This window comes from Thalassophryne amazonica, chromosome 20 (assembly GCF_902500255.1).
Source record: "Thalassophryne amazonica chromosome 20, fThaAma1.1, whole genome shotgun sequence".
In the NCBI taxonomy this organism is placed as follows: Eukaryota; Metazoa; Chordata; class Actinopteri; order Batrachoidiformes; family Batrachoididae; genus Thalassophryne; species Thalassophryne amazonica.
In genome coordinates this window covers 20,748,601-20,763,453 of record NC_047122.1, presented here as the reverse complement: position 1 = coordinate 20,763,453, position 14,853 = coordinate 20,748,601, and the positions used below count along the sequence as shown (strand labels likewise).

Below are 14,853 nucleotides of genomic sequence, written 5' to 3'. Positions count from 1 at the left end.
ATGTCACTCAGGCGAAAACAAACAAACAAACAAAAAAAAACCTTCTGGAGTCGATGGCTGCAAAGAAAACTTGCACCTTCTGGGCCCTTTGTGGAATCAGTCCAACAGCTATGGTTTATAATGAGAAAATAAAACTTTAAAAAAACAAAGCAGATTGAGCCAACGACTTCAGGATGAAATCATGTTATTTTTCCGGTTGTTTGTTTTTTTTTTTTTTGCTTTTTATAAATGTTTTGAACCTCAGACAAACACCTGAGAAAAAACTGACAAATGATTCCAATGGTTTTTTTTTCTGTAGTATATTCAGTTATGTATATTACAACTATAGTCACATATTCAAGCATATAATCATGTACACACCTACATTATATATATATATATATATATATATATATATATATATATATATATATATATATATATATATATATATATAGTTTAATATTCAATAATACATTTGTATGGTACAGTAGCAGTAGGGTGTATTTTTCATTTCTCATTGGGAACAGTTTGTAGGAGGTATAAACAAGTGTTGTGTGTCAGTGATTACGATTTATCGATACACTATGCAACAAAAGCAAAAATAAACTGAAAAGAAGGAATCAAAGACAAAGAAAGGGTCATAGGCATTTCAGTTTTGTGTTTGCTTTCCATCAGTATTTGCATATGTGTGCATGTGTTTTTGAGTTTGAAGAATCAGATCAGCACCATAAAGGTCCATAACAACAACCATAACAACATCAACAACAATAATAATAAGGGTTAAAGTGTGTGTTTGTGTGTGTCTGTGTGCGTTTTGAAGGTTTCAGTCAATGTTTTACCGAATCGATAAACCCCACAAACAGAATTTTTGCATTAAGTCACCACATGAAGGTGTAAAATGAGAGAGAAATATCGATTTAAACACATCTCCTGACTCTTCCTTTCTCTCTCGTTTCCTCCACCACAGTCAAATACCAAAATCAGACACGGAATCAAAAAGAAGTTAAATCAAGTGCTTGAACGAGCCCACAATAAATCAAAACGAACACAGAAATAAGTTTTTCATAAAACTGTACAATTTTCATTTCTTCCTTCTGACGTCCCCAGAATCGATCGTTACCAAGACGCCGCGTTGTCCTGCACCCTGTGAGATACCTGATTCAACCATAATACATTCTCCGTGCACGCCTCCACGTCTGCCTCCGACCAATCAGCTCAGGGACACTAAAAATAGATTATTTGCTGGAGAATGGTGCACCACATGGCCCGCGACTGTCCTGCCCACCCATATAGAAAATATACAAAAGATTATCTCCAAAATCCTCCTCCTGACTTCTCCTAATAGAAAAATATACAATAATCCTATGTCAAAATCTCTTATGGATGAAAACCCTGCATTTCCTCTTCCTCTTCCTCCTTCTGAACACATCTCGCCTTTTCTGCCCACTTCAAAAATATACACGTTTTGTCGTATTTATAGAAAAAAATTACACATCTGGCCCCTCCTGGCTTGTATCCTTGTTTTGAGTGTAAAACAAAAGTGCGATTTCACTGGCATTTTGTGAATTCAACACCCTGTTGCCGGAGTCCAGCCGAAACACACTACCTGCACAAACGCTGCGCGGCACCAGGCACGAGCACAGCACCGGGGTGACAAAAGCTGCCGACGTGACACGAGGCGGTGCGAGACATCGTGTGGACTCAGCACAGGCATGCACACGGAGTCGAGAAAAAGAAATGGTGTGGCTGTGCTTTTCCTGACCTCGTGATGTGCAGTGTGCACACAAAAGCACCCGCCTGGGGAATACACGTGCTTACACCCGGTGTCGCACAGCGCTTACTGCAGATCTACGCTGGCTTTTCTCCTCGCCACTTCAACTAAAGTGCCTGCTGTTGCTGGGTTGCCTTGTACCCTCGTCGTCTCCTTCACCCATCCCTCCCAGTCCTCCTCCGTCACTCCTCTGCAGCCTCACAAGTCTCCATGGCGGCTCTCGTACTTATTGATGATGTTCCTGCAGCGGCCGAGCTCCTTCCTCATGTCTGCCACTTCCTGCCGAAGCGCTGCGTTCTCCCGCTCCAGGAAGGCGGCTCGCACAGAAATCTGGTTCTCCTTGAGCCGCCGAGCGTCCCGTGAACGCTTGGCTGCCTCGTTGTTCTTCACTCGCCGGCTCCAGTACTTCTCGTCCTGGTGGCGGTGGATGTTATGTTGGGATGGGTGGGGGGTGGGTGTACAGTGGAGAATAATTACTGTATTTTCAATCGTATACATATTTTTTTTACTAGTTTCAGAAATCAAAAATGACATGTTCATTATTTATCATAACTATTTATATCGGATTTTCACATGAATCAAAGCACTAAACAAAATAAACTCTAATAATAAAAGAATAAACACCAATAATAATAAAAGTACAACACAACATTGTGCAAAAATTCAAAATTTAATAGCTGATGAAAAAACAAACATTATTCATATTTTGCATAACATAAAATGTGTATTATATTGTACATTTATTTGCACAGCTTGCTTATTTTTGGAATTTAACCATTCTTATGGTACACACCACAAGCTGAGAGCTTCCTGCATAACTCCACTGTTCTCTATGTTGCTGTGAGTCATAAATCTGAGTACATCTGATGATTTACTTTGTCCAAACTGTGTCAAACTACACTCAATGTGTTGTCCAGTGCACATTTATTTGTGCATATTGGTTATTTTTGGAACTTAACAGTCCTTATGTTTAAGTAACATCACATGCTGTGGTGCGCACATGTGCTACATTAAGTCCCTGATGACTGTTGTTAAATTCACTCTCAGGGAAATGCCATCTTAAAAAGTGAGTTCCATATACAGAAAAAAGGTGCGACTTATGCTTTGGGGCTAAGTATACTTTGGGAAACATCATAAGTCACGATGGATTCCAGAACAGTAACACCATTTGAGACCAATTTGATCTCAACCCACTACATTTCCTTGTGTGCTTCTTCACCATGTAGCTCACTACACATTCTCAGTAGTTTCTCCCTGCCCCCCTTCCCCACTACCCATAAGCTATGTTCACATTATTGTGAAAAAATATGACATTTTGGACAAACTTCCTTTATTTTTGCAAATGCTCCGAAGTTCTTTCAAGGAACCACGAGGTACTTCACAATTCAAATTACTGAACCAAACCATGCTGACCTTTAAGAGCGAAACCAAAACCATGTGGGCAGTGACGTGCTGAAAATGAATAAGCAAGTAATAATATGTTGTTGGAATTCGAGCGCGCGCTGCCTTATTCCCAGCAGGACAAATTGGACCTTTTTGTCAGAGTTCATAGTGTCATATACTCACAGCAAAGGTAACCTTCCATGTAATTCTGAATCGTGTGGGGAAAACACGTGGTTGTAGTGGTCGGACCATAACTGGCGTGATCCAGTGTGGTGCAATGTGAGCTGTAACTAGTGTAAGAGGGTGTGAGCTGCATGTGTGACAATATCTTCAGTTTCACAATACTGTCTCACGATGCTTGAATGTATTTTGGATGAATGAATGTAGGTCATGTATTTACTTGATGTTACCCTATATCAATGCGGCCTTCACTAAACTGTGTCCTGACCGCTGGCACAACACCTACTACCGACTCCTATGTACATCTAATGTGTATTCACTTTGCCTCGCCAATCAAGACCAAATTAATTTTGATCAGGCTTATCTTCTGGTCACCACACAGACAAGTTTTTAACATTACCATGTCTGTTTGGAGAGGTTTCAACCAGTCCCCATAATGATTTTGGTAATTTTTTTTAAAAATTTAATATTAAAAGTAACACGTTTCTATTTAGCCATCATAGATTTGTACCAGATTCAAAGCGCGTTTTCCGTTTACTATCCAATCTGATCATCACGAGGGCTGCAAGGCCTGCTGGGATCTTAAGTCTTAAGTAATTTTATGCCCATCCGATGAGCAAGTGAGGGTGAATGAATGAAAACAGAAGTGGTTATTTGTCTCTGCAGATGAACTAAAAGCTGCACAGTGACCCTTTTCTGCATATTTTCACACTATGACTTTTTGTTAAACCACGCTGTGATACAACAGACATTCCTCCAGTGTATATATTTTGAAGTTTTTCCCCTTCCATTGTACTGTGCATGATGATTTTCAACATGTTTGTTGAGGTTTGTTGCTACTGCAATCTGGTTGCTGTTCCAACGGTTTTTCTGCAGGATGTTTTGCACCGAACCTCAGTTTTCACTTATTTCTTCAATTTTATGAGACTGCTTTTCTGAAATCTGTTGCTCTATTAGCATTATTTTCCCTGAAATGCTCATAGGCAAAGCTGGTGTTATTGTGTCCAATAGATGATTGATTTTGGGGTTCATCAGAAGATGCTTTTGTTTGTTTGTTTGTGTTTTTGCTGCAGCTACGTTCAAACATCACCTGGTTACAATTCACACTGCAACATTCTAAAAATCATTCTTCAGTAATCAGTGGATTTATTTATTTATTTTTGTTGTTTTTTTTGTTGTTGTTGTTTGTTTGTTTTTTTACACACAGCCGAACGTGTTTGGGAATAAATAAATAAATCACATTACTGAATATTTTCTTTAATTGCAGATTTCTGACTGGAGCTCCGCCTGAATTAAACAGACGAGCTTCTGAATGTACAATATATTTAATTTCTGTTCATTTATAAGGAAGCACTTTTTAAATTCTGGCCAGAGAGTTCTTTAAGCCTACACACGAATAATAAGCTCGTCATCGCCTCAGTGAAACGAGGTGAAATGCAAACAGCTGAAGATCTGCAGTTGAACTTTATGAGCCACAGATCAAAGCTTTTCTTATTGTGCTGTGACCTGAAATGTTAATAACAAATTTTAGGAATGCTGTCAGATGACACTTTTCGCTGGCATTTCAGTCCCTTAATGTTTTTCCACATAGATAAAGAAAATGTCACAAAGCAGAGTACTTTCTCATTCCTGACCTTCTGATCCAGCTGGATTTTAATGAAATATCTCATCTCCAGATGTTCATATGTCTGGAAATACATGAAATCTAATCATTTTTTCACCTGTGGTCTGATTGTTTTTACCTTTTTTTATTATTATTAATTCATTCATTTTTTGCTAGTTTGGGAGGTCCTGCAATTTATATTCCAAAGCGACATACATGTCAAAAATAGTGTAGCGGCACAAAATAAATCATGGTTCGGTGCATTTTCTGTACATTGTAAACAAAAAACACAACACTAAAAATATTTGGCTGATGTTCTTTAGTCTCGTGTGGGACTGAATAGTCTTTCCAGATCATTACAAAATGATTTTGTTGAATTCTTGTGACGTATAAGTTTAAAAAATAAATGCAACTTGTGCTCCATTACAACTTACATGTTTTTCCTCTTCACAATGCATTTTTTGACAGATGTGACTTATTATTCCGATTATAGATGCATTATAATTTTTTGAAAGCAGATGGAGCAGATGGAGAGCCTCTGATGACAATCTCACATGCTCAAACAAAGAGTGGGTAACTATCGGGATTGCTCCACTAGTTTGCATGTGAATGTTACTGGATAACTCTGTTGCTTTCTCTGTGTAAAGCACTGTTTACCATATCAATGGACAACAAAACGAATAGACCATTTTGTATATATTGTTCAAAATGTGCATGTGTGTTTATTGTTTGAACCTTTTGTTGTACAGTCTTTCACACAAGACCTCAAATTACCTTTATAAAGTGTCAAAACAGTTGTTTATTATAGTTTGCTGTGTGTTTTGAATAAATGTGTGTGGAAAATAATTTCCGCTTTACTTTTTTCCTTGCCTATTTTTGATTGTAAACCTTTATTACACTTAAAAAACACAACAAAAGCATATATATTCTGAAAGCACAGGTTGTCCTGAAAAAAAGGGACATAAAACTTGATTGTGGGATGCAGGGCGAGCTGTTAACAGCAATAATAAACATTTATGCCAGGCGAGTGAACTGTCCAAAAAATGTCCCCGGACCCCAGAGGGTTAAGCTGGGTTGTAACCTGTTGGGGGAACCTGAGATGACCGCCATGATCTTTGATGATCATGCTCCTATGATCATAAATATTTAAACTAAATAAATAAATAAAACACAAACACACGTGTGTCATCACATGACTCTTCACAATGCATTTTTTGACAGATGTGACTTATTATTCCGATTATAGCTGCATTATAATTTTAAATATGCTGTTTTCTATTTCTGTTTTAAATATTTTACAAATGTTATTTCTGGCTTTTCTTACACTTTTTCAGCAGATTTTTTTTTCATTAAATTCCTGCAAGCTGTAGAACAGTAAAGAATTCATTTTAATGTGCAGATAAAAAAATAAACTGACTGAGCAAAAACTCATTTTCCTTAATCACCTGTAGATTTGAAAATGTAAAACAACATTTATAAAAGTCTGCACCGTTATGGCTCCAATTAATGGTTATTTTCATCATCAGCTCATCTGTTAGTTAACTGTTCATTTTATTTAAATTTCTCACAATGTAAGTAAGCATTTTAAAGTTATTTATCACAACTAAACAAAAAAAATCAACACCGAAAAATACCCAGTTTTCCTCAAATTTAAAATGAGTTTAAAATCAGATTGCAAAGAGATTAAACCATTTCAGGAGGAATAAAAGAACATTTCCTAGTGTAGAACAGTTTATGTCTGTTTTTAAAGTGAACTTTAGCCAGATTAAAGTCAGTTTAGAGATTTTGTTGTTTAAAAGTAGTCATGAGAAATATTTTGCATAATCCATTTTAAAACATGTTTGAAATAAGTGTTAATCATTCTTTTTTGTAAACGAGATTTAACTCAATCAAAGCCAATTTCTCAGTAATAAACCACAAAATGTAATATTTGAGATGTTTGAAGCACACAAAAATGTTTCATTTTCTCCCTTGATGTAAGTTAAATGATTATTTGATTATTTCAGCTTCAGACATCATAGAAAATAAATGAGGATTCCAACTTTAAACTCTGGAAAAAGCTACAGAAAGCAGAGCTATAATTTTGTGTACTCTGGATCACAGAGTAAGAATTTAAAAAGCATTTCAGGCAAGTCGCGTCTTTATTATCATTGTTATTATTTCTATTGAAACTTGTCTAACATCCCTCATAGGGAAAGCATAGGATTGTGGGAGATGTAGTACCTTCTGCTCATCGGGCACAAGCATCTTTCGAGCCTTCTTGATCATCGGCTGAGGTTTGAGCTCCTCTTCGGTGAAGTGGTGCCGCCGCGGGTCAAAGGCCTCCTGTCCTGGCACGCTGGAGAGAGCCAGATCTGCTGGGTCAGGGTCAAAGTTCACCAAGATGTCGCTGCTGCCGTTGCCAACCGCTGGGGGCCCGGGGGGCCCCGGAGGACAGGTAGAAGAGGGTGAGGGGTCCTGAGGCACCGCCTGACGGCCTGAGAAAGAGGAAGACAGAACCAGTGGTCAAGGGGTCGTCCTCTTGACTGGCACACGTGAGTGCTATAGACTCTGCCACCAGGTGTCACTAACGGCTAACATTTTCACTTTCACTTAATCTGGGTTGTAACTTGCTGGGGGAACGCCATGATCTTTGATGATCATGCTCCTATGATCATAAATATTTAAATAAAATAAATAAATAAAACACAAACACACGCGTGTCATCACATGACTTCAAAACCATGATGTAAACACACTGATTAGCAAAAAAAAAAAATACCACAAACGTGATGCCGTTTTCTCCACGTAAAGACCGGCCTCATGAGTTCAGCAGACGAATGCAGATGAAGTTTGACAGTGATTATCGTTCTGGCGCCAGAGCAGGTTGTCCATTAACCTGAAGGTCGCTGACTACACCTGTGGGTCAAAGCGTTCTTTAGCGAGACACTGACCCCAAACTGCTGCCACTGATGAACGTGACTGCACGCGATTCATGTCAGATAGAGGATCTGGCTGTAAAAACACTTTTTTAAAGCTGTATTAGAAGTATGTTTGATAGTATCATCCAGAAATATAAATAAACAATCGCTGCAAACCTCTGGATCCAGATCTGATGTCATGTCTTATGTTGCAAATCACCATCTTTTTTTTTTTTTTTTTTTTGCAAGTTTCCGATTTAATTAAATCCAAGGTGATTTGTTCCTGCACTGTGACCTAATTACTCATTTTGCAATAGTCTCATCAACAGCTCATCTTAGTTTCATCTCCAGATTACACCCCATCTGCCACTGGCAGCCGTCACATGGCTGAGCACAGCTCTGAGGTCGAAGGTTAAAGTGATGACAGTCCCAAGCGGGAGAATTAATCAGACTCAACACAAGAGCTGATATTTGGAAGAACGACCGCTGCCTGGTCTGAAATTATGCTGAAAGCATTAAAAAATGCTCTAAAGGTTACCTTCAGAACATCACGACTCACTGATGAAAAGAGCTCCAGCTTTCCTACACAATCACAAGCTGGTTTGATTCCATGTGGTTTTCTGGAGTTCTGATGGTAAACAAGCAAGCTGCAGTGAAGCAGCTTCGCCACCCGGTGGCAGTGTTGTAATAGAAACAGTGAAAGGGCAGCGGGTTCATTTTCACTCCGACAAAAAGAAGATTAGGTTTTAATTTAACCCTTCGTGGTGATAAAGTCTGTGTGTGTTACAGCCAGAGAAATCACATCAGGACTCTGAGTTAATTTTTGTTCGGCTTCTGTTCTGCACAGATTGTATTTGTTTCACTTCATTCAGTCAGCCACAGTGACGTCATGCGTGACTTTTGGGAGCACAGCAGTTTTTGTTGTTTTTTAGTAGTTGTAGGTGAGGGGTTTCTGTGGAGTACGCATGTTTTCAGAAATTAAAAAAATGTTAAAACTATAAATAAAATCCCACTATTTTCATATTAAGTTTTTTTTTTTACTGATATAGCCTTTTGGGGATTTCTTCTTCTTCTTCTTCTTCTTTACATTTTAACTTGACTAAAGTTGATCAGTCACCTTAACTGAGAAATTTTGTAACAAATTTATATATTTTTTGGATGTAATTCTGCAGATTTCATAGCTGTGGTTTCAAAATGAGGTGACAAGAAAATTCATGCTGAAATCTGATCAGAGAAGTCCGTTCCATAAAGGCCTGGCCACGCGGCACTTAACGACAGGCAACAAAGCCCAAACAAGATAAGAAATCTGGTCTTTCGTTGGCTTTCATTGGCATCGTTTAACGTTCACTCGGCTTCATTCCTGCAGCTGGTGCTTCATCAGGATTTTTAAACTGTCGAAAAATTTGAATGAATGTCACCAAAAACCTCAAATCATCCGTATTTCGTTTTGCTGTCATTCTTGACATTTTTTTATTTTATTTATTTATTTTTTATCATTTGCTTAGTTTTTGTAACGTTAGCGTTTAGTTCGACTTTGGCTGACTAGCTGAATGTTTTCACACAGTACAGAAGCTGCTTGTGAGGGCTGCTGCTGCGTTCATGTACCGTCGGAAATTACTCAGCCTGTTCGCTTGGATTTTTTATCTGGGTGGGGGGTCAGCTTCACTGGGCTCAGGCACCTTATATAGGCCAAGAATTAATCTTTTGTGTGGATACAATGAATTATTTTATCAAAAATAAAATGAAAACCACGCTCCTGCCACAAGCAACTGCTGAAATTGAAACAACAAAAAAGTTATGTAATTTCAGACGGTACATGAACACAGTGGCAGCAGCGATTGTCTCATGCGTGTGCTTATTATTTTTTTTATTAAATATAACAATATGAGTGTAGGAATGACAATCCAGCCCTTCTGTACATGTGGCAACAGGTAGATGAGTCAGATGATTATACGAGGTCTGTTAGAAAACTATCTGACCTTTTTATTTTTTTTAAAAACTAGATGGATTTGAATCATGTGCGCTTGCATCAGAAAAAAGAAAAAAAGAACATGCGCACAGATCTCCACAGTGGGTCGGCTCATGCGCTTCTGTTTACAGCTTCTCCAGGACTCAGGCGCAACAGAGCCCTGTCCCAGCGCCAAGTCCTGGAACGCAGAGCAGGACGCAGACATACACTGCTCCAGCGGTGGCTCCAGGCACATTTCGCTTAAAACGTGGAGATCGTTAGCTTCGGTTTCATTTTCTTCCTCTTTTGTTCCTTTTGCGCTCTTGATTCGCAGGCTATTTGGTGATGAGAAAAGTCAAAAACCCATTCGTCCACCTTTTCTCGACGATTTGTGACTTTTTTTTTTTCCTCTTGTTCAGCAATTGTCGTATGCTGTGTGACCAGGCCTTAAAACAGGACTACCAAATAAGACAGGTTTATTTTGTTAGTCTGTCTAATTTTTCCAGTGGAAAAGCAGCGATGAGACCCTGAGCCCAACAAACTGAAGACCCTCCTCCCCCTGACTACGCCTCGATATCCTGCTTATGAATATCACAAACATGATTGGTGACAAGGCACAGCCCTGGCTGAGGACAACCTCTATTGGAACATAAAACAGACTAACGAAATAAGCCTGGCTTATTTGGTAATCCTATTTTATGGAACTGGCCCCTGGTCTTGTCAGCAAGAAAAGTTTGGAACAACCAACCAGCTCCTCACTCTCACAAGGATCCCGGAGGGTGCCTGGGAGTATGCCTGTCCAGTCTACATGTGTTTTGTGGACTTGGAGAAGGCCTATGATTGGGTACCTGGGAGATACTGTGGAGGTGTTGTGGGAGTATGGAGTGAGGGGTCCCTTCTCAGGGCCATCCAATCTCTGTACTCACACAGCAAGAGCTATGTTCTGGTTCTCTGCAGTAAATCGGACTCGTTTCTGGTGGGGGCTGGCCTCCGCCAGAGCTGCACCTTGTCACCAATCCTGTTTGTGATATTCATGGACAGGATATCGAGGCATAGTCTTGGTGTGGAGGGTCTTCACTTTAATGGACTCAGGGTCTCATCACTGCTTTTTGCAGATGATGTGGTCCTGTTGGCTTCATCGGCCGGTGACCTCCAACACTCGCTGGATCGATTTGCGGCGGCTGGGATGAGGATCAGCACCTCTAAATCTGAGGCCATGGTTCTCAGCAGGAAACCCATGGATTGCCTACTCCGGGTAGGGAATGCGGTCTTGCCCCAAGTGAAGGAGTTCAAGTACCTCAAGGTCTTGTTCATGAGTGAAGGGACAATGGAGCGTGAGATTGGCCAGAGAATCGGAACAACAGGGGCGGTGTTCCATTCTCTCTACTGTACTGTTGTGATGAAAAGGGAGCTGAGCCAAAAGGCAAAGCTCTTGATCTACTGGTCAATCTTCAATACTATTTTCACCTATGGTCATGCATGTATGGATATACATCCATTTGTCCATCTGCCACCCCTCTATACATTCATTAATTCATGTATCTATCCATCCGTCCATCCATTCATGCATCCACCCATCTGCCTGTCCATCAATGAATTAATCTGTCTATCCATCCATGCATGCATTCATCCATGTACCCATTTGTCTGTCCATCCATCCATTCATCCAACCATCTGTCCATTTATCCCTCCATGTCACTTGCACTCTCTGCACATGTTCCTCCTGTGGGAAACATAATGTCCTGCACATCCTTGGCTTTATTCCTCTGCACATGCTCAGCTCCATCTGTTGGATGAGCTTCTGCAGGCTTCATCTGACTCTGGCATTTGGACGGAGCTGATCCTAAATAAGCATGCACAAAATCCTTTCCCAATAACAACCATTTTTGGCAAAAGGTTGAAACTGATCCAAGAACACGACTCCCGCTGCTGCTGGGTCACTAGCCGCCAACCGTGACAGTTTACCCAGAAGCCTCGCTTGGCTTCATTTCCTGTCTGTGAGTCGGAGCCATTTGGAGGAAGCAGCTATGAACTCTCAGATTCTGCTTTCTGCTTTCAGTACTTCAGATCAGATTGTGCTTTCTTGTTCCTCCTCAATGTTTTCCATCTGTGCATGATGACAAATTTCACCTGAATAATGTGTATTTTTACACAGAGGCAATCCATTTCCATGCTATTACAAAAGGTGAAGGTTGTTGGTTCTATCATGTACAATTTCTTAAGCTAAGGAATCACTAAAAATGTAACAATGCATCAAACAACAATCTGTTGTGTTTATATTTTCCATTCTGTAACAATTACAAAATGTTAATAGGCTTTAGCTGCGCTGCCAGGTACACATTTATCCAGAGCCTAGGCATGAATCAGGAACGCAGCCTGTGTTTTACAAGCAAATCAACTTCAGCTGTACATGTGTTTTCTAGCAGTCATAGTGGGAGTTTGAACTTTGTCCCTGAAGCCGTCGACCACAATAAACAAACAAAAACAAACAAGCAATTGTAGAGTGTTGCAAATACACAGCAAAAATAATGCTGCAGCTTGTTGCCAGAGCATAAAACAAAGAAGCATATTTGGAGTTTCCAAACCAAAACCACTTGGTTCTAAAGCCAGATGTGACTTTGGACATGGACTGTGGTTCTAAAGCAGTGTTCCATCTGACATAGACATTCAAAGAGCTTTATGATGACATCTCACACACACACATACACACAGATCCTTAACTGCACACCAGGAGACAACTTGAGGATTAAGCATCTTGCTCAAGGGCACCTTAGTGATTTTTCCTGTCTGATCAGGGACCCTCTATCCATAAGCCCCGCCTACCTAACCCAACAATTCCTCGTCTTGCACAGATGTGTGCAGCCGCATCATAAAGTCAGAAGTCAGCTTTCCTTCATAACCGCTGTGTGGAATTGCAACTTGCAGTGTTGATACCTGACAATGATTTTCAGTCACTTCTGGAAGAATGAATACAACTACCAACCACATACTAAAGAATTATTAAAATATCCAAAATGATGGACCTCAAAATGAAAAAATATCAGAATACTTATACCACAGCCTGCAGCGATTAGTCTCATTTAGACACAGACATCGCACAATAACAGCTCAATAAAAGAAGAACCATCAAATGTGCAGTAATTCATGATTTTATATTAGCTTTCAGAATCTTTGCATAGAAAATGACTTATATTCAACAAATACTGTCATAACATATTTCAGCCACTATAGAGCAGAGTTCCACGTTCTGCTTTGTGGGTAATCTTTTGGAAATGTTCAAAAAATGCTGAAAAACTGCAAACTAAAGTTATTTTTATGGGTATGGATTACAGTAAAGTAAGTTATATTTTCATTACTATTTGTCTGTCTGCATGGTTATGCAAAGCCACCAGACTAATTTTCTTAACTCTTGTTGCCAAGCACCAGCTCATTAAATTTTGGAGCTGATCTGGATCAAGGATCAGATCCAGGACTCCTTTTTTCCTGTTCCTTTCGTATTGTGAATGGGTGGGGAATGGGGAGGAGTAACATTTTTCTTAATTTCTTAGAATATTACATGGATGTTTCATTTATTTTATTTATTTTTAATCTGGCAATTTGGTAGTGATCATATCTATGAATGTGCAGAATTTTGTGCAATTACACTGAAAAAGTACAAGAGAAAAACTTAAACTCAGCAATATTCTTGTGGCTCAGATGTCATAAAAAATAGAGAAGAAAAATAACAATCACATAAAAAGATTATTTTTGTAATTTTATTTCTATTTTATGTATTTTTAAAATACAGTCAATCAATCAATCAATTTTATTTATATAGCACCAAATCACAACAAACAGTTGCCCCAAGGCGCTTTATATTGTAAGGCAAGGCCATACAATAATTACGTAAAAACCCCAATGGTCAAAACGACCCCCTGTGAGCAAGCACTTGGCGACAGTGGGAAGGAAAAACTCCCTTTTAACAGGAAGAAACCTCCAGCAGAACCAGGCTCAGGGAGGGGCAGTCTTCTGCTGGGACTGGTTGGGGCTGAGGGAGAGAACCAGGGAAAAAGACATGCTGTGGAGGGGAGCAGAGATCAATCACTAATGATTAAATGCAGAGTGGTGCATACAGAGCAAAAAGAGAAAAAATACAGGAAAAAAAATCTGTGTGTGTGTGTGTGTGTAGGGGAGGGGTAAAATTTGGATCCAGTGGAAATAAATCCATTTTTGTGGGGACGTTTCGATGTTAATTGACTGTATGATTGCAGACAGTAACAGTAACAGTAACAATCTTTGCAGAACTGTTGGTGGAGCTCTGCGCTCTGCTGCCCTTCTAGTTTATGTTTCAGAGCCATGTTTTGGGCCACAGGCAGTTGGGCCTCCTGAATCATGTGGTTTTCAGTTTGAGTCTCTCAGAAAAAAAAAAAAAATGCTGCAGTGAGAAACTGATGAGCCAAAACCATCCAGGAAGAAAACCACAGTCGTGGGCAGAGAGACCAGCTTGACACCCACAGCAGCAGAAATAGACAGTGCAGCCTGAGCGCCAAGAATCAGGTGCACAGATTTTTTTCTTCCTTCAATAATCGCTTGAAGTAACTCTCACTTGATCCACCTACATTTGAATTTAAAAGCTGAGAGCAAAATCTTCTTTCCTCCGGGGGTCATGAAGATGGTATTTAGGGAAACGGAGAGAAACAAAAAGCTGGAGTTTGTGGGAAAAGCAGGTAGAACCTGAAACCGCATCCAGTGTGTCCATAAACCTCAGAAGACCTCGAACATCACGATGCAGCTTTTCTCCTTCAAATCACTTCACTCGATTCTTATCTCGCAATTAGCGAAGCGCCGGTAATTATACTCATTACGAAGGACAGCGGTAACGGTAATTTCTTTAATTGGGTTTTTGTTCATACTTCCTTCAGCTATATTCACCTTCAAAGAGGTTTGAGTTCAGCTAAATGCTTCAGTACTATTAAAACTGCAAGTACCAACTCCAAAAACATGACAAAAAGCAGTACTAGTACACAGGTTCAGAGTACTGCATACTCAAAGCAATGCTAGTTCCAGTGGTACTTTTACCACTAAGAGGATGGTTCCATTATTAGTA

The 14,853-nt window shown here is 39.6% G+C and overlaps 1 protein-coding gene across 1 annotated transcript in view; it reads right to left on the bottom strand.

The window, feature by feature from the left end:
* Positions 1 to 837: 837 nt before the first annotated feature.
* Positions 838 to 14,853, bottom strand: part of LOC117501460 (D site-binding protein-like) — a 72,831-nt gene continuing 58,815 nt past the window's right edge. The window contains exons 6-7 of the mRNA XM_034160362.1: positions 7,143 to 7,396; positions 838 to 2,167 (exon numbers count right to left, since the gene is read on the bottom strand). Of these exons, the coding sequence (XP_034016253.1) occupies positions 1,952 to 2,167; positions 7,143 to 7,396 (470 nt within the window). The 3' untranslated portion in view covers positions 838 to 1,951. The remainder of the gene's footprint in view (positions 2,168 to 7,142; positions 7,397 to 14,853) is intronic.